We start from the raw sequence: 26,777 nt of genomic DNA, 5'->3' as shown, positions 1-26,777 counted from the left end.
CTCCTCTGTTCCATAGAAAAATCCTGAAATAAACACGCGGCGGAGATCGAAAAGTGGAGCTAATTAGAAATATATTCCTGGAAGCGAGAATCGCGAGCGAGGAAGAAAGAGCCGTGGTGGCGCTAGCGCTAGAAGGGGGTGGCTTCGCGGAAGGGGACGGGGTTTCGAACGTTGGAAACTCTCGAATCTCGTGGAAGAGGAGAGGAGAGGAGAGGTGGATGGGCTTGGGAGTGAGAAACGCATCGAGGACGAGGGCAGATTATTGGGCAACGCACCAAGAGCGAGGAGGAAAGGAAGACAGAGGGGAGGGAAGAGAAACGAGGAGGAGATGAAGAGGCGCGCGCGGTGGAGGAAGAGGAAGAAGAGGGGTCGGTTGAACGAGAGAGGTGGCGGCAGTGCTCTCGGCCGGGTGCTACGTGGCACGAGAGAGCGGGTGAGTGAGTGGGTGGCGGCTGAACAGAGCCGAGAACCCTCTATAAGGGGGACAGAGAACACTCCCTTTCTTTCTCTCTCTCTCTCTCTCTCTCTCTCTCTCTCTCTCACTCGTTCTCGATAGCGCGAGAGCAGAAGAAACCGAGAGAGCGAGCTCGAGGGAAGGAAGGAGGGGGGTTAGAGAAGGGGGAAGAGGGACAAAATGCTCGCTCGTTTGCAAGACAAAGAACCCGAGCCGTACGAACTCGTAGTCGTGCATAAACGCTATCAACCCCATCTACATATTCCAGGGACGTGGGTGAGCAAGAGGAGGGTGGCGAGGCCGAGGTAGGCCCGAGGCAGAAGGAGAGGAGAGAAAGATAGCGCGCGCGCAAACACGTCCAGAATCTCCACCTCGGTTTATACCCTGGTGTATTTCCCTCGAATTTCTTCTTCTTCTTCTTCTTCTTCTTCTATCTACCGCGTGGAACCTAACCTATCATCCAACGGAGAGCAAGAGATGATGAATTTAAACTCGTTCTCTTTCTCGGAGGAACAATTTTACAAGAATAATAATAATAATAATAATAATAATAATAATAATAATAATAATAATAATAATAATAATGGAGCGTAATCGAAGGAGCGTTGTCGAAATTGATGCTTCTGACGCAAAAAATACGTGGGGGGGAAATTTCTACTCGACTAAAAATATCAAGAGATTCTCAACGAGATTAATGCGAAACCACGAACCGCTTCAAAACCGATTCCCTCGCACTCGACCTGGTCCCGGGTACTCTTCCTAAAAAGAAGAAGAAGAAGAAGAAGAAAAATCCGTGTCACCATTCAAAGAGAAATCGCGTAACCATCACCCGTGTAATATGTGTGTTCTTGCTTCATTCACACATTCGTACATAAAAAAAAAAAAAAAAAAAGAAAAAAAAAAGTGGAACAAAGAAGCATCCTAGCTGAAAAGCATCGCCACGTCGACAAAATACATCGGTCATCGGCTGTTAATCCACATTGGCTGGCGAGTTGATGGCGAGGGTTTCCCCAAAGAGGCAGGGGAGGCGGTCTCGGGGGCGGGTGCAACGAGGGTAGGAAGAAGAGAAGCTGTAGAAATAGAGAGGCGGGTTGAAACCCCCTTGACCCGCCAGAGGGAGGCTGCATGCCTGGCTGATTAGCCTAATGGTGAGTCCTCCTCTTATTCTCCTACTTGACGCCAGTTCGCGAGCCTCTCTTCTCTCTCTTATCCCACCACCACTTCCGCATCAATCTCTCTCGCTCTCTCACGTTCCCTCTTTGTTACCCTCGCTCTATCCTCCCCCTCTGGGGACGCCCGGACTTCCCTCTTCTCTGTATCTCCCTCAGCGTTCGAGCCTCGACATCGAACCCTTGACTCGATAAGAAATATTCCTTCAATTAGAGGACCCCGTAGGAATATCAATGTTTGCACGGCTGCCAACAATCGGCCACGCGGAGGCGAGTTTTAATTTGCCTCGAGTGCAAAGGACACTGAGCTAACTACGAAGCGAACTCTCTCTTTCGAGAGAGAGAAAGAGAGAGAGAGACAGGGAGAAAGAAAAATTCTTTCTTTTCTCGAAACATTTCGATTGTTTTCATCCGATGGACGATCGTTGTTTTCCTTTTTTTTTTTTTTTTTTCTCGAGTGAGAGAAGGGCGTTTAACCGAGACGTTTTTATTTTGTTATTGAAGAGGCTGTCAAGGATGACGCGAGAGAGAAATTTTTCTTTCTTTTAGAAATTATGTTTAAGTTTTATTTCTTAGTTTTAAATTACAATCGGGATTGTTGCACGACATTTGATCCGACCTAACGAGTTACCTTTTTTTTTTTTTTTTTCATAAAGATATCGCTTTCGAGAGAAATTTTTCTTTATCTCCTAGGAATTCTTAGGTTTTGTTTTTCGTTAAATTATAATTGGGATCGTTACACGGAGTCATGCTCCTTTGACAAATTTTTATTGTTGAACAAAGACAATGGGGTTCAGCGATACGTGAGCGAAAGAAAGAAATTTATCATTTTATATTTATGATGATTGTCTTTTTTAACCACGAACAATGATTCGTTATTATATTTCAGTGTTTAATAGAAATTGAATTTTCTTTTCTTTTTTTTTTTTTTTTTTTTTTTTCATATTCGAGTAATTCCATTCTCGAGAAAATAGAATGAAGGATCGAGGGATTGAATCATTCCCTTGATTATTGTCGATCGAGAGCCACAGAGAAAACCTGTTTATACTGTTCGCATATCACAGGGATGATGTTAATATTTGCATGGATCGATACAGTGAAATAATACGCGAAGTGTTGCCGCGAATCGTTGCGTTGCTCTATTACAGGGACGAGAGAAGTATTCCATCAATTACAATTTGAGAGAATTGTCAATATTTGTGCCGACACTAGCGGTTTAACTTCGTAAAAGAATTATTGATTTAACCGATAGCACAGGATGGATCCTCCTGTTGTGTATATTTTGCGGAAAATTAAAGGCCAGTTTCAAGATCGAGAAACGGAAAAGTTACCGATTGTGCACGATGCACAATCAACTCTCGCTTGATATTTAAACAATATACAGATACAATAATTTGATTAATAAATTTTTCAAATTTATTAATCTCGTACGATTCAGTATCGTATACAATCACAAATTCTTCAAATCGTTTATCGAAAGGGAATCGTTATTGTTTCAACAGTAATAGTATTAAAAATAAATGTAAAATAACTTTTTCGATTTTTCTCTCAGATTTATAATTTGCAACATCAATATTCATACCCATCCTTTACAACCACATGACTTATTGAAATCGGATTATTTAACGCTAAAACCAGTATTTAAATAGATATTTAAAAATTCATAATTAATTGTACATTAATCGCTTCTCGATAAAAGATCCTTTCCAACATTTCGATCCTTCCGTCGAATCCGTCGAAGCTTCGTTCAAAGCCGATATTTGGTACTCACCTGCCGCTGCGGCTGCTTTACCCGCATCCAGCGTCCCGTACGGTGGAATTCCCATATGAGCAGGCGGTGGCTGAGTCAGGTGGTCCCCGTTGGGGCAAAAGAAGGGCAAACCGCTCGGATGGGTCCCCGCCAGGCCCATCTTGCTCGCCTATAAATCAAACAGAGAGAGAGATGGGAAAACGGTTAATACGAGACACGTTGCGAAATCGCGTAACAAGATATAGATATAATAATAATAATAATAATAATATATCCTGCGCCGTTTTCGACGCGGTATATGGACACGATAGGGCGCGCGTATATAGCCTCGCGTGTCAGCGTTGCATTATCGTTATCGAGTAATTAATTAATGCCGTGTTGATTAATGCTTCGTTAATGCAGCCAGGTAATTAGCAGTCCGCCCGGGGATATCAATTAATTAATTGATGCATCCCCGGAAGCATCGACAGGTGTTTGCGTGAGACGATATATGTAAATTGATTTTTCTTCTCATCGCCCCCCCCCCCCCCCCCCGTGTCGACGATCAGAACGTCCGTTTGTTCGAACGTCTCCTTCGTTTAATCGAATTGAATCGAAAGATATCATCAGGTGTTTCATCGAAGAGGAGAGGAGCGTTCGATTCAGTTAAATAATAAATTAAATAACAAATAATAAATAATAAATTGGCCCCCTTCACGGAAGCAAAGAAATACAACCCGATTGATCGAGTGGCGACTATAGTTATCCTTTTGATCAACGACAACAGGCCAGGCATCGAGAAACCATCCCATTTATCGGTGCCCTACACCACCACCACCACCACCACCAACAGGCTGTTTTAACGATCGAACAAAGGTAGTATCCGATTCTTTGATCGGCCCCCGTCGAGTACCATTTCCGTTCCTCCCTATTTAACATAGACATTAGCATCCCTGTTCGTCCCGTTGCACGAGTCTCCGTCAATCTAACAAGGAGGACGAACGAGGACGAGTAAAAAGCCTTCCGCTCTCTCTCTCTCTCTCTCTCTCTCTCCTCGTCGAGAAGGAAATATAATATACAATTCAATAAACTACTCGAAGGGGGGAAAGCGCGCTTATCGAGCTCGAGCATTAATTTGCAAAGACGGCGGCGCGCGCTCCTCGAACGTTCGAGGGTTCGTTCTCGTTCGGCTTTTCCATTCGTCGGCTCGAGCGACGTATCGCCGAATTCAAGTGGCTCTTCACCGTCCTCTCGCGCGACTCGTCGCGTCCCTTCTTATCCCTCCTCTCTTTCTCACTCTCTCCCTCCCCCTTGTCCCTTCCTCTTTCAACCAAGCTCCTACTTTCCATCCGCGGCCGGAAGAGAATTAGTTCAATCTGGCCACGGAGGCTCGCAAGGTCGCGGCGCACGAGCTCTCTCTCTCTATCCCACCGACGGCGGGGATCGATACCTCGAGTGGTTGTCTCTTATCAGTTGTCGGTGCTTACCATGAGTGCGGCGGTATCGCGCATCGATCTGACAGCGAGTAACAGTCCCGGATCGAGAGGCTCCCTTTCCATCCAAGTCAGCACCCTCGACAGCAGACCGACAGTCTCTTCCGCGGTGGGCTCGTCCTCCTCCTCCCCCTCCTTCCTCCCCTCGTCCTCCTCCTCCCCGTCCGTCGCCCCGTGTTGCTTCCCCTCGTAATCGGCCCACTTCTCCTCCGCCTCGATCTTCACGCGGCAACGATGATCCTCCTGATGCTCCTTCCTTCTTCCAACGGTGCACGACGACGACGACGACGACGACGACGACGACGATGACGACGACGAGGATGAGGATGAGGAGGAGGAGGAGGAGGAATCGTTAGAGCAGCCCTCGTCCTCGAGGATCCACTCGCTCAACTCCTCGTCGCTGACCCGAACACCGGCCTCCCTCGCCACGTTCTGCAGCTCGATCAAAAGCATCCTGTCCTCCTCTTGCGCCTCGCTCGAGCCCGCGTGGACGCGGGACGAGAAGGCCACGAGGCCGCCGGCTGCCAACAGGCTGCCCTTCGAGCGGCCTTCGTCGCGTTCCCGCCGCGGCAGGACCCAACTTCTCGCGAACGTTTCCGATCTGACGCTCAGCCAGGCTCGGTGAAGATCGGCGAACGCCTCCTTCAACGTGAATCTTCTGAGATAGGCGGCGAGGGGGTCGGTGGTGGTCGCCTCCTTTCCGGGGTGGTTGGAGACGTTGCGATAGACGCCGTAACAGGCTCTGGAGAGGACGCAGGTGGCGAGCCTCACCCTCAACTCCCTCACCACGATCCTCGTCTCGAGGCAATCCTTCGGCACGACGAACAAACGGACCAATCCGTCAGCGGCCACGCAGTCGGCCTCGGGTGGCAGGTAATCGGCGGTCTCCGCGACCAACACGGCGCCGTCGGGATGCATGGCCATCGCCGTGACCGCGAATTCCCGGTGGAACCACCAGAGGAACAGGTCCACGGTCAGGGAACCCCTGCCGCCGCCGGCGTAGATCACCGGCTGGCTGAGCATGTTCACCCGTCTCAGGCAACGTGGCCGCCAATGGCGGCCCGTTACCAGCAGCCGCGTCCTGTGGTGGCCCTCGTGATCCGCGGCCCCCACCACCCACACCCTCTCAGCGTCGCCACCAGCTGCCGCGGCGCGGCGGCGTCGTCCGGGCAGGTCCCGCCAATCCAGGAAGGACACATGTGCGAGGTAGATTCTGCTGCGGTCGTAGCTTTCCAGAGCGTTCCTCAGGCTCTCGAGAACGGACGAGTGGGAGACGGTCGGGCAACCCTTTGGATTGGCCTGTTCGGGGCTCGCCTTGTCGGGGCTCGTGGAGGAGGAGAAGGGGGGGGAGATGGCAGGAGCACAGTTGGAAGCGGACGCCGACTTCTCCGAGACCACGACGACGACATCCCGTCCTCTCGCGGGGCACTGCCTCTCCTGTTTCCTCTTCCTGATCCTGTCCTCACGAGCCACCTCCGTACCCTTCCCCTCCTCCTCCTCCTTCTCCTCCTCCCTTCGATCCTTCTCCTCCTTCCCCCGCGAGATCGCGCCGGTAGATGTCGACGAGGTGGAGCGTGCAGGCGAGGAGGCGCTCGACGGTGGCGAGGTCGATCTTCCGGATGCTTCGTCCGTGGAGGAGGAAAGGGCAGGCGAGGAAAGGTCGACCCGATCGCGGCGGCGTTGCCTGCTGCTGCTGCTTGTCGGCCATCGTTGTTGCATCAGGGTGCCGTTTTCACGGGGCTCGAGGCCGCTCTCCAGGGGCTGGCGCATGCGCCCCGCCCACGACGATCGACCCTCGCACGCTGCCACCGCAGACTTACTCGTTCTCGTCGTCGTCGTCGTCGTCGTCGTCGTCGTCGTCGTCGAGCAACTGCCACCTCCTTCGACAACCGATTCGACGGCGCTCCTCTTCTTCTCCCTGTCGCCCTCCTCCTCCGCCCGTCTCCTCTGCTGCTGATCACGCTGATTCTCACGATGATGATGATGATTAGGCCCGCGCCTTCCTTTCCCTGTCGGCCTCTGCCGCGTCGCGCACTTGCTGCCACGGGGCGACATCGTCCACGACTCGCAAATTCCCGGCGAATCCCTGCCAGCGGCCACCGAATCCCACGGATTCGGCGAGCGTTGGCGCGCGCGCGACCGTTCATCCACGGCGTGCCGGCTTCGCCTACCGAGCGATGACTGAGCGAGCGGCCGCGACGCAGCCGTCAAAGGCCGGAGCGGGAACTAGAAGGCTTTGATGTACCGCCGCCCCGGCGCGCACAAAGCGAAAGCGGCCCCGGCTCGTTGGTTGGCATGCCACGGGGGCGGGGGCGGATGGAGCGAGAGAACGGGAACACGGGCGAGCGCGCGCCACGGGAACCGAGCCAGAGAGAGAGAGAGAGAGCGAGAGACAAGGAGAGAGGGAGAGGGAGAGAGAGAGGCTGCTGCCGTCGGGAGGAACTGGGCGGAGGAGGAGGAGGGAGGGAGAGAAAGAGAGAGAAAGAGAGAGAGGGAGCGGTAGCCCGGCGGCGGATGTACAGTCGCCAAGAGAGATTGGGAGAAGTCACGGTGGTGACGGTGAAATAGCGAGGTCGTAAATTATCGTATCAAGTGGCGGTGCCGATTGATCCCGCGACACCGTTCGTGTCTCGCTTATCTCCTCTCCCTTCCCTCCCCCGAATTTCTTATGTTTCCATCGACGGTGTATCGGGAACGAATTTGTTTATTACGCTTCGATCGATCATGCTCCGTCCTAACGTCGTCGAGACGTATACAAATGGGGGAAGAGATTTTTCCAAGAGATACGGGAATAACGTCGACAATATTTATTTATGTTATTTTTTGATTTCGTTAAAATATCGCTTCGCGAATTTTGGATCTTGTAAAGTCTAGGATAATACGTTCTGTCAATTTTTGAATTTTGTAAGCATGTTGGTAATTATGAAATTAGCTCAAGATGAGTTTGATTTTGAGAAATTGACGATGAAAATAGAGTTGTGGTATAAGGAGAGATATCATTCATTATCGTGATTCTGACAAACCAAGAGCACATCTTGGTGATTAATTTATTATTAAAATGTCGAATTTTCTTTCTTTATACGTAAACGTACGTAATATATCAAAATATAAAAGTTTTCGAAACGAAGAAAACATCGACAGTTTCTTTCGACATCCCATATCGTAAGCAGAATTACACTGCGTCTCGAGTCTACATTCTGTATACAATTTCCAATATTGCGTTTTATAAAATATAGTAGTAGTTTTCCCAACACCGTGTACCTCTTGCTAATTTCGTTGCACTTTCATCATTTTCGATCCATCTCCAATTATTTTGTATTTCTCTTCAATAGTTAAAACTATAATTTTCGTTCATTGCGATACCGTTCTCCGCTTCACACTGAATCGATTACCAGCCGAAGGCACAGCAAAGTATTTATTACGTTGTAATCTAAGCATGATGTATGTAAACATCGTACGAAACGTTCTGCGGATAACAGAACTGTATACATACACACACACATATATATATATATATATTTTCTGAAAGCAGAAAATTAATATTTTATTATTATACATCGAAGACGATGATATTCTTTGATGGAATTGAAATGGATCGAGATTATATTTTGATAAGAATTGAAACTGGCCATTCGTCTCGATGCGAATACGTATGCGATGCGCCATCTACCATTCTTTCACACGGATCCAGTGAGCAGCTATTTACGTGCGACACGCGTAGCATATTCATCCGACGTATCTAATTTCATAGCTTATCTATCTTTATTCGTTTGTTTCATCTCTCGATTCTAGAAAGGAAAAAAAAAAATCGACAATCGATATATCACATATGTCACGCGATGATATCCTTCCCTTTCAAAATTGCTACTCAACTACGTAGAATTCGAATTTTCCAGGAATGAAGATATCGATCAACTTCGTTCAACTTGCAAGACAAGAAGTTGTCAACCGTGTTGCGAGACACGTTACAACAGGCATTCACTGTTGGATTCTAGTTAACTGCACTATAGCAGTTTCTCCCCGTGCTCGCCCCTTCAACCGAAACGCACGCCGGACATTTTGATTTTGTTTATTCCTCGGGGAATCCTGCGTCCACCGCTTCATTCCAGAAGAGGATCTCGAATCGTTAGGAATGACGATGAAGTTAAAAGAGAAAACACGAGGCAGCACCATCATTACAAACGATGCTCCCCATTCAACATTGTAGTCACGTTACTCTCTCTTCATGACTAACAGCCTCCTCTTCGTGACTTACTTGACGATCGAGTCGAGCACACGTGGTGATGATCAAGCAATCTTTTCCCGCATGCACGGGACACCTTTCTCCCGATCGTATTTTATTTTTCTTCCAAGTACAATCGAGCGATAACTAATATGAGACACTTCATACCCTGCACACGGCTGCAAATATATATATATATATATAATCGTCCCCGTTAAAACGTTCCACATCCTCAATAAACCCGCTAACAACTTGCAAACGACTTGCAAAAAAAAATAAGAGAGAGAGAGAGAGATACGAGGGGGAGAAATTCGCGGGGATAACAAATCGATAAACAAATCCATCCGTTGTCCGAGGAGAAAAGTGCACGGTTTTTTAAAGCTGTGTAAACGCGCTGTCCGACCGCGGGGGGAGGGAGGGGTGCAGGCGAGGGGTTGAGTGCACCCGTGTCGTAGAACGCAGTTACCGGAATAGACGTTCCCCTTGGAAAGGGGGTTGATCGAGCGAGCCACGTTTATCGGTGCTCCAATTTGCACGGCAGAGAGGTAGCCTCTCGCGAGAGGCTTTTTTTTCGTAACTGGAGCGAAAGATCAGCGCTCCGAGCCATTCGGGATCGTGTATCGCCCTATCGTTCCGTTCCAGGGGAATAAGATGCGATCGGTCGGACATTTTCAGCTTCGGAAATTGTGCCCAGAATTTTTTCACCAATTCCTCCCTTCCCCCTTTTCTTTTCTATTTATGGATAAGGTTTTTCGTTTCAATTGTAAAATTCGACTTAATTTTAATTCAAGATATTATAAAGGTGTAATTTTTCGAAATATTCAAAGTTTCGAAGAATTATCCATTTCTTTTTTTTTTTTTTTTTTTTTTTGATTTTAAAATATTTGACGATTCGAAGGGATGTATGTAGGAAGATTAGTTGAAGGATGCACGTAAGATGATAGAAATGAAAAAGTTGAAAGGCATAACGATCTCGGATCTCGATGAGAATACGTTGTTCAAGCGTTAGACGAAGGATGATTGGATGTGGAATATCACGGTTCCCCCGATTATATAAGTTGGGAAAAAGTGACCTATCTACCTGGTTCGCTATCTATTCACTTTGGTGAAACGATTAATTGAAATCGACGCCGATAACGACGCGTCGAGTGTTGGCTCGAACCTCGATGGCGTCCTGAAGCTCCATTAGCCTCGAGTGTCTACGTTCGAATTCAATTTTTACCGACCAACACGGTTTGAAATTTTAGTAAAGCTGTTCTTCAACCGTAGCGCACATTTTTTTAAAAGAAGATAAAAAAAAAAAAAAAAAAAAAGGAGCAAAAGCCCTCATCGATATCTGTTGCAGCAATATTATTAAAATACAGAATATAGAAATTGATTGCTTTTTAACAGGGGGATCCTTCGATGCGTGTATTATACAAATTCTAGTTCTAGAAAAGAAAAAAAAAAAGAAAAAATTAAAGCATTGATACTTCTCCTGCAAATTGCTCAATTGATCGAAACATCGTACTTATATAGATTCCTCCAATCTTTTCAATTACATGCAATCCCTTTAAAGTATCCACGCTACCAATTTTTTCCCTTTTCTTTTTTCCAATCCAACTCCTTCAACTCCTCTTCAAAATCCTCCTCTCCAAAAAAAAAAAATCATTCATTTACATCCAATCATCCAGACGAGCTCTCGCATCCTCCAAAAAAAAAAAAAAAAAAAAGAAACCCTCGCACCCTAACCCACCAAAACAAGCCTTCCTTATCGCGGATCTCGACCACGTGTCGTTCGTGTACGAGCTCCTCCTGGCTGCGCGCTAATTAGCCAGCAAGGGTCGAAAAAAAAAAGAAAGAAAGAAAGAAAGAAAGAAAGGAAACTCCCCCTCCTCGGCCGTTTCCTGTAACGCGGGGCGCGCGGGGGCGGCTTAATATTGCAAATCGGATTTAGCCTTGGGCGCTGGTCGCGCATGATTATCGGCGTGTCGGCATTTCATAAACGCGTCCACATCAAACGCAGCTGGTCGGTCGATCGCGATAATATTTGTCACGTAGTTGCGGTGCGCGGCGGTGGCGTACGTATCGCGGATACAGGCTAATCGATCGGCCTTCCTCTCTCTCTCTCTCTCTCTCTCTCTGCAGCCCGGTATATGCGTGATTACTTTCCGCTACGCGTTGTCTCCTCCACGTCCGGAATTCGAGTCTCGCATGCCACCGCGATCCGATCTAAAGCCCCGTCCACACGACACCTGCGCGAGAAACGAGAGATTCTGGGCCGAGTGGCCGATTCGAAATCGGCAAATTCGGGAGGGGAAATTATATTAGAAATGGGATGCCGTTTTTATCTTTCGTGGAAATCAAATATCCGTAAAATGAGGGAGGTTTCGAGTTTCAAGAGCAGATTTAATTAAATGAAGATCGTGTGAGATCCTGGTCGTCGTGTGATGGTCCGATTGTAAATTAATCTTTCTGATATGTATATAATATGGTGGGATATTTTGTACTAATTGAATACTTGAATACTAGCTATGTAAAAATTCTGGCAAAGAGGATATTATGAAATCGTTATATATAGTCAACAAGTAATAAAAGTTTTGGAAGCTTCTTTTTTTAGAAAGATTAAACTCAAGACGAAAAAAGGATAGTAGTATATCTTTGTGATTTACAAAGAAACATTTCAATAAATATAAATATGCGATCAATTAATGTAACTCTGTGAACAAAAACTTTTTTGTGAAAAAAAAAAAAAAAGATTTCTAATTGATCACAATTTTTAATAAATTACAACGGTCTAAAATATAGAGATTAATAATTATTACAAACATAAAATTATATAACACGGATGTATATAAGCGATGAATAAAACGAGATATAAATAATCGAATAAATACATGTCTTCCAAATCACCAGGAACAGAATCTCTCTCTCTCTCTCAATAACCTATAATAAAAACTCGAATAGCTCGAAGATCGAAGGAACAATTCACGCAAAATGGAGTTTGCACAGAGTTTGAAGAAGCGGCGTATGGATGGCCCTTAAAGCTCAGGCAACGCGGCTGAAAAACGCTTTGTTCGACACAGTAGATCCGGACCGTGCGTGGTACGGCATTAATCGGCGGTCTCTCCCACGGAAATCATTCGATGCTTTTCATCCTTTCGATTGCGCGATTGAATCATTAACAGCCGGCATTGTAATTTTCACGATCCTTCCCGTTATTAAACGAAAAGAAAATTTTCATCAAGGAATCTTATTACTTGAGATTCGCTTAACTTAAAAATCTGATCAATGCAGCCATAACTTTTTTTTACAGAATAAGAAAGATGAAGAGTAAATTTTAATTAATTCCAGAACGAGGTGAAAAATCTTCTCGAAGAATTTATTAGAAAGATTGATCTAATAAAATTAAATTAAGTAATTAATTTTGTAGGAAATTCTTTCTATCGATACTTAAAATTATAAATGTATAATACCAGTGTAATGTTAAGTTGATTAAAATAAAAATCCTTTAAGTTAAACAGATAACATTAATGAAAAAGGAAAAAAGAAAATCGATAAACTGTGAAAAACAATGAATCATGTTGCTCGTTTAAAAATTTTTCAATCGAATAATTTTTCGAAAATGACGTATATTAATTAACATCGATGCATTTTGATTGAAAGGACAAAACAAAAAAACCTTTTTTAAAAAGCTATTGAGAATTTTTCTACATCATACGAGGCTATAACTAATTCTGAATAATACTTTCAGTTACACCAACTATTTTAATCCCCCTCGATTGAAACAAAAATTTCACCCATTACGATCTTTTTCATCTTGAAATCCTTTATCGCTGCACTAATACAAATACCCCTCCCCCCGAATTTCGAAATCCCAATCCACCTCTCGAACGAGGCGAAGAAAAATTCGCCGAGACAAAAAGAAAAAGAAAGGAACTCCGTATAACAACAACGCTATCGGAGTCATTACTTACCACTACGTCGTACACGCTATCACGTGAGCGCGAAATCGCGCGTTTCACCGTCGAGAGTAAAAAAAGCGGCAACGTTGGGAGGGAGAAAAGAAAAGAAAAGAAAAGAAGGAAGGGGAACTAAAAAAAAATATCAGAGTGGCGCGCACGAGTGTCCACACCCCGGGAAGGAAACTGGCCGTACCCGTTTTCACGATTTTAAACCGCGGGGAAAGTGTGGCGTGTATCACGCGGGCGACGCGTTTTCTTTGCAACGGAAACCTCGATGAACGCACGGTGCCGCGAGTAACTTTTAATTGGGTTATCTGTCCCGGAACGCCGTCAATCCGCGCGGTTATAGGCCTGATATAGAGAGCTTTTCCATGTACCGCCGTTGACCCGAGCGGAACCGTGTTTTAAAGACGATAATCGCGTATCTGCACGCCCTTTTTCTTCCCCCACCCTTTATTGTGCGCGACACACAGGGGCCGGCGAGTGTGTATCGACAGAGCGAAAATTAATGACACGGTGTTTCGCGATGGCGATAACCGCGCCATTCGTACGAGAAAAATACGTTTGCTAACCGCGCGAAGAAATAATACGAGCGAAAGAATAATGGAGAATTGTCGGAGCACATTATCGATTGCACTCTCGGGATATTTCGCGCATTTGCCCCCGTTTTTATTTCGCTCGAAAACCGAGAAATCATTAATTTTTCTATTCTTTTTTCTTTTTTTTTTTTTTGTAAGGTTAAGTTTAACACTTTGATCTCTCCGATCGATTCGTCCAGTATTATAACGTAACGTTTTGAAATGAATCGAACTACTTTGGAATTCTTGCAAATGTCGCTTTGAATTAACAATATGGCATAAATATTTTCCACGTAAGAAGTTAAATTGGAGATAAAAAAAATTATTGTCATCCTTCTTCCTTATCATCAAATTATCACTTCGCATCGACAACTAGAACTACCGAAAATCCAATGATGAATATCCAAAAACAAACAATTATTATGATTAAAAACACGATATATAATTTCCTTAAAAAATATCCGACAACAATAGTATAATTAATTATAAAGCAAAGTGTACGAAGTACAAATTCGATACGAATTTGATAGTTTTCTTCCATCCAGTTCAAACGATCGAATAAAATGATTCGGGATTAAAGTCAAACAGGCGGCGCACGCACCCCACCACCAATAACGATTCCCATCTTTCCCTTCCTCCTCCCTTTCAACGGCGTCGTCGCCGTGAACCGAATAAGAGTTTACCACCGATTTAACCCCCTCGGATGCGGTGTTTCCCTTTCGTGGAAAGAAGTCGCGAGATGCTCGCGACTCCTCCATCCGGAAGATCGAATACGAGCGTCGTTCAGCCTCTTACGCGGCGTCAATTCGATTCACCCTATTTCAGATAGAAAAAGCGGATGGAGGAGCAACCTCCGTGTTCGCCACCCTTCACCATCCGCGTAACATCGTAAGAGACTGGGTTTCGGCGACGTTAAGAGGGTTGTTCGCTTTTCGGGCTACAGCCTGACGCGGAGTACAGGAGACGCGCGCCCTCTCCTCTCCTTTCTTTCTCCCTCCTTTCCTGCACCCCCCCACGTTTCTTCTTCCGCGGTTGACACGCACGTGGAGGCGTTCGATCCGCTCGGCTGCGGCCCACAGCCGCGTATGTGCAACACGCCAGACCGTCACCGTTTTTCAGTTTCCGGGAGGGGGAGGAGGGGGGGAGAGAGAGAGGGGGGGGGGAATTTATTGCGACGACGAAAGGGCGTTGTAGATCGTTCGTTGTAATGGATTAATTGTTTTTATTGGGCGGATTTTTAACGTGATAGTTGCTTCCTAATTAAATTCTTAATATAAAAGAATTCGATCGTATTTTTATTCTTGATAAGATACACGCATAAGAGATATCTTATAATGATCAATTGATTAATAGTTCTTTCTTAATCTGCTGTTCTGCTTTTTTTTTTTTTTTGGAGGGATACTCGTTGGTAATGTTATCTATCCTTGGCTACTACTTTATCTTTGAATTTCAAGCTTTCAGATTTTCTCTCGGAATTTGAGCTTCAAATTGTTCAACCCGAATTTCCACGGAGATAGCGTTTTATATTTGGAAAAGAAATGCAACGAATATTAAATGATAAAGGAAATTGATTATAACAGTTTATTATTATATTTTTTTTTTTTTTTTTACGTCTCTAGTGAACTTACTAGTAAACAGTAACGAGTAATTTTAATATATAATAAAAATACAATTCAATGGGTTAATTATGAACAATATGTATATATATATATATAAAGTATGTAATAATCCGTTGCAATGGTGTCTGAATATTAATGCGAGTCAGTATGCGTCACTTATGTCAATATTTGGGTACCAGTGTGTTCCATTTTGTCGGAGATAAAATTAAAACTTGTTTAATTCAGCTGGATTCACATCATTTATCATATTTGTTATTGATTCACGCTTCAATTTTGGAATTTCGTTATGATAATGTATATTTAGAATTTTGAGTATTCCGTGCAAGGATTAACGTATATTAAATGCAAATCGAATTTTATTAATTTTATATTTCGAAAATTAATTTTTATACGATACCTGTTTCTACATTCTTAATTAGATTAATTAATTTATAATATTGATTATTAATAATTACAAATGTACAATTTCAGGATCATATTCAACGAATCTTTCGTAATAAGATTTATCATTTCTAGTATTGAAAAAGTAATTCCGTTCGTTTCACGTTCGTAAGAGGGATAGCAAATTATTATTATTATTATTATTGTTGTTATTATTATAAGTAGATTACTCAGTGAAAATGCTATAAACGGTATAATTGCAAGCAAACAAGTTTAGATTTAATCCTTTTACAAAGTAACAGCCGATGAGAAGTTTAAAAGTAACGACTACCCGATTTTATTGTGTAAATTATTTGCATTTGCAGTCACGTAACTACTTTTCACTTTGTTTATTTATGCGCAATAAATTGCAGTAATTACGTTGTGCATATGACAGAAAATAATCGTATATTTAAAATATAAAATTTTACATTTGTCGATTCGCCCCGAGCTTCCTCCTGTAAAAGGATTGAAAAAACATACGCGCAACTTCGTTCGTAAGTATGAGGAAATGTATGTATATATATATAGAAAGTGCAATAAATTTAAAATTTGTCAGAAAGTTGTAAAAATCTTTGATAATTGTAATTTGTAAGAAATCCGAAAAATAAATATATAATAAACGTATCAATAGCTGTTTACACCAAATTATTATTATACACTGTTTAATTTCATATTTGTATACCACCATGTTTTTAAAATATTGTGAGTTTTCCGTTATAAACGATTTTTTTCATCCGTATATTGTCACATGGTCAATTATGCATTTACCCTTTTATTTTCCTCGCCTTTCTAAAACTTTTACGATCTCATTTATTCGTGTATAAAATTTTATACATCCTTCGAATTTCTAAAAAATGATTTCTACAAATCTCCACTACTATCAACTTCATAATTTCATCTATTACAATCAATTCTTCGATCCAACGAATCAAAAGGAAAACCATAATCTTTTAATACAATCCCATCAAATTCCTGAAAAACCATCGCAACAATAACCAATAACCGATAATCAAAAAAAAAAAAAAGAAAAAAAAACCCTTAAAATTCGCAGAAGCGAACGGTTCAACGGAGATATTCGAGAGAGCGTGGCCTCGCTCGAGCATTCGTCGCACGAGTTAACAATCCCAATTTGCCCTTCCGACTTTCCTTCCCCGATTACCTGCGCGCCCCGCTTCCGGTCGGCTCGGTGCTCGCTTACATCCCCCGAACTGCGCATCGTCGTCGTCGTCGTCGTCGTCGTCGTCGTCGTCGTCGTCGTCGTCGTCGTCGTCGTCGTCCCACCGAGGGAAGCGGGATCGACCACGCTGAAATTCTCACGTTCGCCCCCGCGGGCGGCACTGCCGCCCCCGCAGGGGCGGTCGTGCGCGCGCGCGCTCCACTCTCTCTCTCTCTCTCTCTCTCTCTCTCTCGATCGATAATATTTTCTCAATACAGCGCGAGCACGTCATCACGGACAAGGACGATATTATTATACCCTTCTAAAGAACTCCTCTCTTTCTCTCTCTCCGTCTCACGGTACGCCGATCCGTGTTCTGTCTCCCCCTCCTCCTGGACAGACAAGGATAAGGATCGGTGAAATTGGCATACGACGTGGTGGTCGAGTATGCACAGGCCGAGTATGCATGAATTATTCGAGGATACGGTAATCCGGTTGGCTTCCACAGGAGCCGACATCCTCCTCCCCCCTCGATCCTTCCTTCCTTCCCTTTTCCTTCTCCCTCTATTTGCAAGATATTCGCCGTTCCACACACGCGGCGGCCAAGTCGTCGTCGTCGACGAAGCTCGTTCTTCTCCTCCTCGGTTCTTCTTCCGCCGAGTCTAGAAACGAGGCTAGTAGAAGGGTGGGCGGGGGACCGAGCTTGCTCCGGCGAGCAGGGTGGCCGAGGAGGGTATCGAAGCGCGACGACCGTACAAGGATGGTGGAAAGAGCCTTTCCTCCCTCTCTCTCTCTCTCTCTCTCTCTTCCTCCCTCGCTCTCGTTCTATCCATCCCTCGTGGCATCGAGGAAGGAGAGAAACTGCTCTGCGGAGGGGTGACGAGGAGGGGGGTTGCCGTGAATGGAGCCGCGGAGGAGGCGGAGGAGGCCAACCCCAAGCCGGGGTTGCCGGGGCAACGCGGGAGGCGTAGGCGCTCTGGGGGCAGGGAGGAAGGGTTCTCTCCCTCGTTCGTTCGGTCGACCAGGGCCATGCCACGAGGGTGGTTGCGGAGGAGAGGGCTCCTGCACACCGAGACCCATGCGGGGGTGGGTGGTTGTACACCTCGCCCTCCCTCCCCGGGGGATTGAAAGAGACGGACGGACGGACGGACGGATGGATGGAGGGGAGGCGAGAGAGGGAGGACGATCAGCAGGGACGAGGGGTTGGAGAGACCGTTCTTCGCGGCCAGAGACGAGAAGAGGCGAGACACGACGACGGACCCGCCGTTGTACTTTAAATCGTGCATGCTCCTCGTGCACCCCCTCCCCGCCAATTCCACCCGTCTGGCACGGCGAAGAGTTACTACTAATCGCGTATGTGTGTCTTTCACCCCTATATGCTTTCGGGTATTTATCTCTCCACGGTTATTTGCTGGAGCGGCGCGCATTGGGATTCCTTATTCAAACCCTTGCGTGAGAGAATCGATCCCTCTCTTTCCCTTCCGTTTTATCCGTTAAGTTTCCCTCTCCCTCTCTCTTTGCGAGTGCGCGTCGTGTCTTTCTCTTCCTTCTCGCGCCGGTGTTTGGAGTTAAAATAATCGTTCCTTGTAATTTCCCCTTTGTGCTCGCGACACGTTGCTGCACGCTCCTCTCCCTACTCCCGTTTAAGCCTCGCGGTGGTTGCTTTTAAAGGAGGATTTTAAACGGGGGATACACACGGATGATATACACCGTGTAATGTATATACATATATACATACATACATACATATATATATATATATGTATATATATATATATATTCGGGGATGATTCGGGGTTAAACGTTGAAACGATGGAATTATCGGCGGGAAAAACAGGGCCACGGGCAAATATTGGGCGAGATTGCGTTTTTTCGCGCCCGCGAAATTACGCCGGCGTTCCGGTCGCCGCGTCGAAAAACACAACAATTATTTAACGGTAAATTCGCGCGAGGGGCTTTTTCAATTAAACGGCCGCGTCGGACCCTTTAATAAATTCGAGGAGGGAGGGAGGAAAAATGCAGTCCCCGCTCTGTAAATTCGGTAAAAAATAAATCATTACCGCGCTTCGAAATTCGCTTCCATCCCACCTCGCCCTCCCCCGCGCGTTCCATCAGCGCGATTCCGTGTCTCGATGTGTCGCCCCTCTGCCTCCTCCTCCTCCTCCTCTCCTCCTCCTCCTCCTCCTCCTCCCTCTGCCTCCCTCGCGATCCTCGCGGAACGTGAAGCTTTTCCTCGTTCCGGAGGATTTTGCAAAAACAACAGGGACGAAAGAGAGAGAGAGAGAGAGAGGGAGGGAGGGAGGGAGGGAGGGAGAGAGAGAGAGAGGGCGCCCTCACGCCCTCATCGTTTCCCAACAGTGATTTTCTCTCCGAATATCGATTGAACCGATGGCACCGAAAAATAAAGAGAGAAGAATAACAAAAAAAAAAAAAAAAAAAAAAAAAAGGAGAAAAAAAGGAAAAAAAAAAAAAAAGAGGAAGAAAAAAAAATATTGGAAAAGGGATACAAATTTCTGGTTTCACCGGTGGAACCAGTTACCCAGAAAGGATTAATCGTACGTCCACCTGTGGCCTCTGTGCATTCATCGCGTATCATATTTGTGCCTGTGTGACAATTCGTCCCTCCTCCCCCCCTCCTCGTCTGTGAATACTATGAATCGTAGTCGTGTGGACAATTTCGATTCGAATTTTTGCAACTTTCATCTCCGTAAATCTTCGCGTGTTATTAATTAAGAGGATCGAAATGAAGATAGTCGATTTGAAATTTTCACTGTTGATATAATTGTCGATGGATATTTTAACGGAATATTTTAACTGAATGAATTTAGTGTATTGCAATTTACTAAATATTGTAATATTTAAATCACTCGTGAAAAATGTTGCAGCGTGTGTATCGATTCCAAGTCTGATTAAACTGCCTCGAAAAAAAGGAAAAAAAAAAAAAAAAAGAAAGAAATCTGAGAGTGATATTAAAGTCTCGGAAAGTAATAACGCAACGAATGTTCCACCCTCCTCCAGTCCAGCGACCGTATATCTTGGGAAATAATTGAGCGTGCGCATTTAAACCGAGCATACCGTATATGGCCGGCGCTGCATCGGTGTTTCGCATTTTTTCTTTTCCTTTCTATTCCTTTCTCTTTTTTCGTTTCTTTTTTTTTCCTTTCCTTCTTTTCCTTTTTTTTTTTTTTTTTTTTTTTTTAAGTCTACGACGACTATCCCGGACACGGTTCTCGCGTGCTCAGCTTCCTAGTTACAGCCCACATATTTACCAACGTATTCGACTGTACACGGTCCATCCATGTATGCCCACCCACGCACCACCCTACGTAGTATATACATCCAACTATCTTCTCCCTTCTTCCGCCATCTTTCCTTCCTGGACGACGAATCGAATAATTTCTCGAGATCAATTCAATTCTTCGTGATTTTGTCTTAATTACCAACTACCCTTTTCCAACTGGATTATTCGAACGATCTCGAAGAGAAATCGCCGGGTTTAATTCATAGATTCCTCCTTTCAGTAAGTCTATCTGTTTAACTTTCAACCGTCACATCCACATTTTATCCTCTTAGTTTTCTAAAAGTTGTTGGTTCGATTCCTCGTTGAGATTCTTTTCCTACTTTTATCGTTTATTACTTTATTTATTTTCTATCGAAGCATTTGCTTTAATCGATTTCCTAGATTTATTTACTCAACATCAATTGTTTGACTGAAAACACTTAAAATTTCGCTTCGTGAGCAAGCATTTTACCATTTTACCTTTTCCACCATTATTACACGTGTCTTATTATTTAACCATTTATGCTTCCCTTTTGGTCTCTATTATTTATCCCTCTCCCATCTTATTACTTAAAATACTATAACAACTCTTTGTACGAAAGTTTGAAACGTCCTCGTGGTCCATTTCCCACTTCCAGCTCACAATTTCCCTAAACCTTTGTTCCTACTCCTCGAATGGAACAATACTCGTCTCTTCTCAAGACCACTCCTCCTTGTATCTCCAGCCAGACGTTGTTGTCTCTTCGTTAATTCCTTCTCCTCTATCCCTCTCCCCCTCCCCCCCTTTTTTTTATTCTCCTCTCTTTTCCAACGTTTTTCCTTTCTTCCTTTTCTCCCCTTTCTTCCTTCCTTTCTTCTTCTTCTTTTTTTTTTTTTTTTTTTTTCGTATCTCTGAACATCCCTCGCCGAATATAACTTTTAACGCCTCTTTTCCCCACCGGGGTATTATGATCGGACAACGGCGAATGGCGCATTGCACAACCATCTCGAGCATCCTCGTTCCCAGTATCGAATGTTCTCGGAGCAATGTGCTCGCGTTACACGATTACCGATTCGACCGGCCGATCCGATTCTTTTCGAATTTTGTCATCGTTTCCTAGTCCCCGGCTTTGGATTGGATTACTCTCCAGCCCGGTAATTCTAGAGGTTTGGAAACCGTCACCGGTCTTCTCGCGCATGATAATGATCGATACCTTCGTCTAGCCGACTGCCGGTCGATGGCATGCGTGACGTTTCCAGAAAGATTGTATCTCGATTTTGAACAGCTAACGATTTCGTTCGTTTAAGGGAAAAATTTTTGTAAATTTTTGTAAAATGTGAAAAGTTGGATTAGAAAGGTTGGTTTTAGGAATTATTGTTTTTTTTTTGGAGTATATTTGATTGTTGTTGAATAATTTCGACGATTAGATTATTTATCCAAATCTAATCCGCGATACGAAGAATAATCTTCTTAATACGAGATAAATTTGCGAAAGTAATTTAAAATATTATATATCAGGTAAGATGTAATTTTGCCAAAGATCCGAAAGAGACGAGACGTATCAAAGAGTCCCTTTCCCCATTACGAAACAAACAATGCAATTAACGAACACTTAATAAGGTAACTCATCGTCGCGAAATTTTCTCCTCGTTTCCTCCAGAACTCCTCTCCTTTCCAGCCAGCCTCGATTTTCGGCGGCAGCCAACGCTTTCAACCCATTTTCCTTGCCTCCTTTAAATTATCGGTTGTTGTACGTTGTTCATTAACGGGCTTCGTTCAACATCGAAACGTTTACCGCCGCGACGACGCTCCCTCCCTTGCCTCGTTTCGTTGTTTCACAAGGAGAACGGAGAGGAGAGGAGAGGCGACGAACCGGTCGAGCTGCAAACTAGAAGCGAGTATCGTTGAATATATATAATCTTGGAGAAAGTTGGATAAATTTTTGGTAAGTCTGTAAGTAAGATGAATGCCGAGCAATTGGGAAGTGAACGGGATAATTAACCCTGCGCCGCGTCTCAGTTCAGCGGATGGTTAATTAATAATCGAGAAATTATAACGTTACCCGCAACTTTTTTTAGAACATCGTGAAAATTCTTGCATTGAAAATACGATGTCTTATAATGTTAAGGATAACAATCTGATTGCAGAATTAGAAGACAAATGCAAATTAGAATTTTTGAGAAAAGTAATCTTTTCTGCGTATATGTGCTTTTCAAAGCACGTTTTCATAGCGACCAATTCTCGACACAGAGCAAAAATTCCAAAATTTTCAATTTTTCCTAAATTATTCGGATGCCGTGGAATACATTGGCGATCCCAAATTTTAAGACATATCCAAATTTATCTTTTCCACGTTCTACCAACTTTTTAATCCTTGTTAAACGTTGCAAGATTAAGCATACCAGTGCTCGAACTTGATCAATCGGCCCGATTCAATAACGAAAGGCGTGCAAAGTAGCTGCTGCTCCCTCGCGAAAATTGCAGGCTCGCTGCGAGGTCGCTCGAAACAGAATTCGCGTGTTTCCACACGCGTCGTTTTTCCCTCCCCGATAACAATGAACGGACGAAAAAAAGGCTGTTTTCGCCCGCCACGAATTAAACGAGTTCCGCCGCCGCGTTCGCGCGTTTACCATTATTTCGTCGTCACGACGACGATTTAACCGCATTTCTCTCGCGGAAAAACCACGTTCTGCGCGGTGATTACGAGACGACGGCGCTGATATATTCGTTAGCCCAGCGCGCCACTTCTCGTGGATCGTGTTCGTTCGCGCGCCATCGTGCGAAGCCGCCGAATGGAGGGAGGAGGAGGAGGAGGAGGAGGGAAGGGGGTGCGTTAATCATTATGCCGCCGAGTCGCAACGAGTAATCTTGTTTTCAATGTTTTCCTAAGTTTCTCGCGCGAGCTTCGCCAGCCGTTAGGTGTTTGTTAATTGGAGGTGAACAAACACTGTCTTTGCTTGCCTTTTTTCTCCTTTTTTTTTTTTTTTCAACTCGTTTCATCAAATTCGAATTACTTTTCTCGGCCGATCGGAGTTCAAATAATTTCCGCTCCTTAATTTTTTTTATCTGGCAACAAGTGCTTGATTCATTTATAAATATAAACAGATCGAAAAATAGGTCTGTCTCGATCTTTGCTTATATTGTTATTTGTAGTTTTTATATTATTTAGCACGTGAAACGAATAGATCAAGGTAACGGTCCAATTATATTACGATAATTATTGATAGTTAAAAGAAAGGACACGACTTTTTTTCCAGAACGTAGCTAATTTGCTTTTGTGAAGAGCATATAAATGACCGTCTTTATTTACGTTAATTAAAAAGTATTTGAAAAGAAATTAGATTCAGAACATTTTAAATTATTTTAAGAATTACAACGTACAATATCCATAGCCACAGTCGGCATAGGAATCGATAAGGATTTTATCGTCAATTGGAAATTAGCTGAAGGAAGACAATAGTAATCATTTCTAAAGAATTTTTTCCGGTTATGTATGTTTAATGGGAAGAAGAAATGTTTCGTAGGTTATCGATGAAAGGGCGAATAATTGCAAATGATACTTTTTTATTTTATTACTGGAGTTTAAAATTTTGTATGGTATACGAAATTTTGTGATACGAAATTTCACGAAGAATATAATACACGCACTTTTACATTTTTAACGAAGCGTTCTTTTCTATCCTTTTACATTTCATTTTCCGTCTAATTTTTCATCTAATTTTCAACAATCGTGTGAAAGTTGCACGAAAATGAATTTAATTATTTATAACGAATAAATACGAATATTTTTCTTTACAAAAAAAAAAAAAAGACCCCAGCGATTCCAGATATCTCATCAACGATCGATTCAACGATCCCCAGGAAACGATCCTGATATTCCCGACTTTTTAGAATAAAATAAAGCTCGATCGCTTGTAATTATGACGGGGGAGCAACAGGCGTTGTGTCGAGACAGAGAGACGGCGGCTCAAGCAAGTACAATCGCGTCGAGAAACAGGGGGTTGCAAGAAACTGCACACGTTTCTTTTCGCATTAAAGAGAATGCTAATTGGTTTGGAGAGTTCGCGTTTCACGTTTCGCGCGTGAACGTGTACGCAGCCGGAAGTGGTCACAGCAGCCTTATCTGCTCGAGAGAGTTGGAGAGCGCGTATCAATAATACGCCAATAATGCACGGTGATTAATTAATCGGCAAGGATCCTTTATATTCGCGAATTTCCATTCCGTTGGAAGCAAGCTTCAAAAACTAACACGATAATACTCGGTTAACGAAAAAAGAAAAAATTATTTTTAAGCGGTCATCGAAAGAGGCAGTGTTTTCGCAACGTCATTTCGCAACAAATATTTACTATTTCTTTATTGGCCGCCGCAGGAAAGGCTATAAAACTCGCCTCTATCAATTTGTATTCCCCACATTGAAATAAATAAGCAGAATGAAATTGTTCGTTCGTAAAATTGTCCCAACTTGTTCTTCCCTTTATTAAAACTCAAACAAGTTTTCCATAAACCAAGTCGCTTTTCTCGACAAACTCACGCTTCATTTTTTCCTCGTCCAAGCCAAGATCGAGATCCCGATCGAAAAATTCGAGAATTCGCCGCACGGTTCCGAATCGAGCAACAAACTTGTGGAAAAAAGCGAACGGGCGAATAAACAGGGGAGAACGTAGGAGGAGGAGACGAAGAAGACGGCGAGGAGGGAAGGCGAGGACAGGGCGAGAGGGGAAGGGTTGAGGGTTGGTCTGGGCGGAAGAGGGAGGAAGACGGAACGAGGTACGGGCCAGAGGGGTTATCGATGGTGGCGGATAGTACGTCAGAGCCGGAGGCCGGCTGCGGGGGTCGACGTAGGGGATTCAAGTGGAAGCTGCGGCCAATCCGAAGGAATCGTCGCCATGGCTACCGGCGCCTGCGTCCAGACGTGCTCCTCGCAAACGTGCACAGCGGCGCCCTTACACACACGCCTCTACACACACGCCACCCCTCCCTGTATTTAAATATATCGGCCTGTCTGTGCACCCACGGAATGCGCAAATACCTCGTGATAATCTTCCGTATACGTGCGCCTCTCGATTCTTGTCCGATTCTGTAACCGCGTACGTGTTTCACAGACCCACTTCCCCACGAAATTGCTTGCGTCCATCGGGGATGGTGGTCCTGGAGGATAGGCGTTAATGCGATTTATCCTTGCCTCTTTATGCCAATTCCCTCCCTCCTTCTCGCGCCTCCTCGTCTTTCCTCTCCTTTGTTCCTCGCGTCGCCAAAGGGGTAGCAACCTGCCCCATCTATATATATGTGTGCGTGTTTGTGTATCGCTATGCCACTTCGCCTTTAACCCACTTTTTATCGCGACCGTTTGTAGCTCGAAACTGGGATGGTGCTAGGATGAGTTTTAGAGACGAGTACACGTAGACGGCGGAGGGAGAGGGAGAGGGTCGGGTCAAAGAGAGTGGGTTGGCTCCCTGTTTTCAGGGGAGACGGTTGTACAAGCAACGGTTTAAAAGTCATTTTTCCGGACACCCGGTGCATAAAGCTGCGTAAATAAAGTTATCGTCTTCGTCTTGTTTGCACGCCACTTAGAATCCAGCAAGTTTCTCTCCCTTTGACGTTCAGCCTCGAGCCACCCCTTTCCCCCCTCCCCTTCTTCTCCGATGTTTTCCAGATTTATTCAACTTTTATGCTTCGATCTTGAGGCCATCCTATTTTTCCCGCCGCTCTCTCTCCCCCTCTCTTTTTATCCGTCGAGTATAAAAGGGAAGATTGCATCTCGGTCGATTTAGAGAGATCGTCTGAGTTTAATCGACGATCGTTGGATGAGGAGGAGGAGACGACGAGGAAGAAGGCTCTCTCTCTCTCTCTCCCCCGACGTCGATTGCATCAGCTCGCGAAGCTGTTCGACGAAGCGTGGCACGAGGAAGTGCCACGATGGAACTTCGTTTAACCCACTTTCGCGAAGCCGTGGCCGCGAGTTATAACTGTGACAAACTTAAAACGAAAAGCCGGCTAACCGGGAGTAGCTAGCTGTTGCTTCTCTGGTTGCTCTTCTTATTCTACTTCACTCTACTCTACCCTACCCTATCCCGCCTATGTATCTTCGTGCTTCACCACTGGCGCAAAGTACAAAAGAAGTCATTCAAACACTGAAGTAGCAAGACAAGTGTGTCTAAATTGCGACCGCCGCGCCTGTTACGAGACATGCTCAATGTGAGAAACGTGTTGCTTCGTTTGCTTTTCATCTTGTGTGAAGTTCACGGTGAAGATCCGTTCCATCCACGAGCCTTAATTGAAGCCTGAAAATTCGAAGTGTTTCCTCGTTTCCCCGCCTAATTTGCGAATTAAAGCTAAAGAGGGGGGGAGGGGAGGAGGGGAAATAGATATTTTTTTTTTTCAGAGACAAATGAATTTTTCTTCGAGATAATAGATTTAGTTTAAATTCGAACAAATAGTTTTTAAGATTTTAGATTATCTATATATATATATATATAGTTCATAATTCAACTTGAACGTGAGAAGAATATTTTCAAATAGTGTTCGTTTTTTAATATCTCAGTTTTTTTTTTTTTTAACATTCAAATATTTTATCTCAAATTTTCCTCAACTGTGCTCGTAATAAATATCGTTCACGTTGCGAGAGCGTGAATTATTATTGGATTTTCCTGTTACATTTGATTTAACCCTTCAAGTTCCAAATCCTTTAAATGATCGTCCGAAAATTGTGAAATTGATGTATCAGTGCTG

The 26,777-nt window shown here is 44.3% G+C and overlaps 2 protein-coding genes across 2 annotated transcripts in view; both read right to left on the bottom strand.

Moving 5' to 3' along the window:
* Positions 1-6,900, bottom strand: part of LOC100867811 (uncharacterized) — a 38,084-nt gene extending 31,184 nt beyond the window's left edge. The window contains exons 1-2 of the mRNA XM_086903487.1: positions 4,840-6,900; positions 3,395-3,542 (exon numbers count right to left, since the gene is read on the bottom strand). Of these exons, the coding sequence (XP_086759613.1) occupies positions 3,395-3,542; positions 4,840-6,900 (2,209 nt within the window). The remainder of the gene's footprint in view (positions 1-3,394; positions 3,543-4,839) is intronic.
* LOC100868752 (protein pangolin, isoforms A/H/I/S) overlaps positions 3,468-26,777 on the bottom strand; it is a 197,603-nt gene continuing 174,293 nt past the window's right edge. Inside the window, exon 6 of the mRNA XM_086903495.1 lies at positions 3,468-3,542. The gene's annotated coding sequence lies outside the window, so the exon portion shown is untranslated. The remainder of the gene's footprint in view (positions 3,543-26,777) is intronic.

The sequence above is a fragment of the Apis florea genome, unplaced genomic scaffold (genome assembly GCF_048593485.1).
Source record: "Apis florea isolate Af1SG1 unplaced genomic scaffold, ASM4859348v1 contig_2291_pilon, whole genome shotgun sequence".
Lineage (NCBI taxonomy): Eukaryota > Metazoa > Arthropoda > Insecta > Hymenoptera > Apidae > Apis > Apis florea.
The sequence above is the reverse complement of the archived record's forward strand: the minus strand, read 5'-3'. Positions and strand labels throughout refer to the sequence as shown.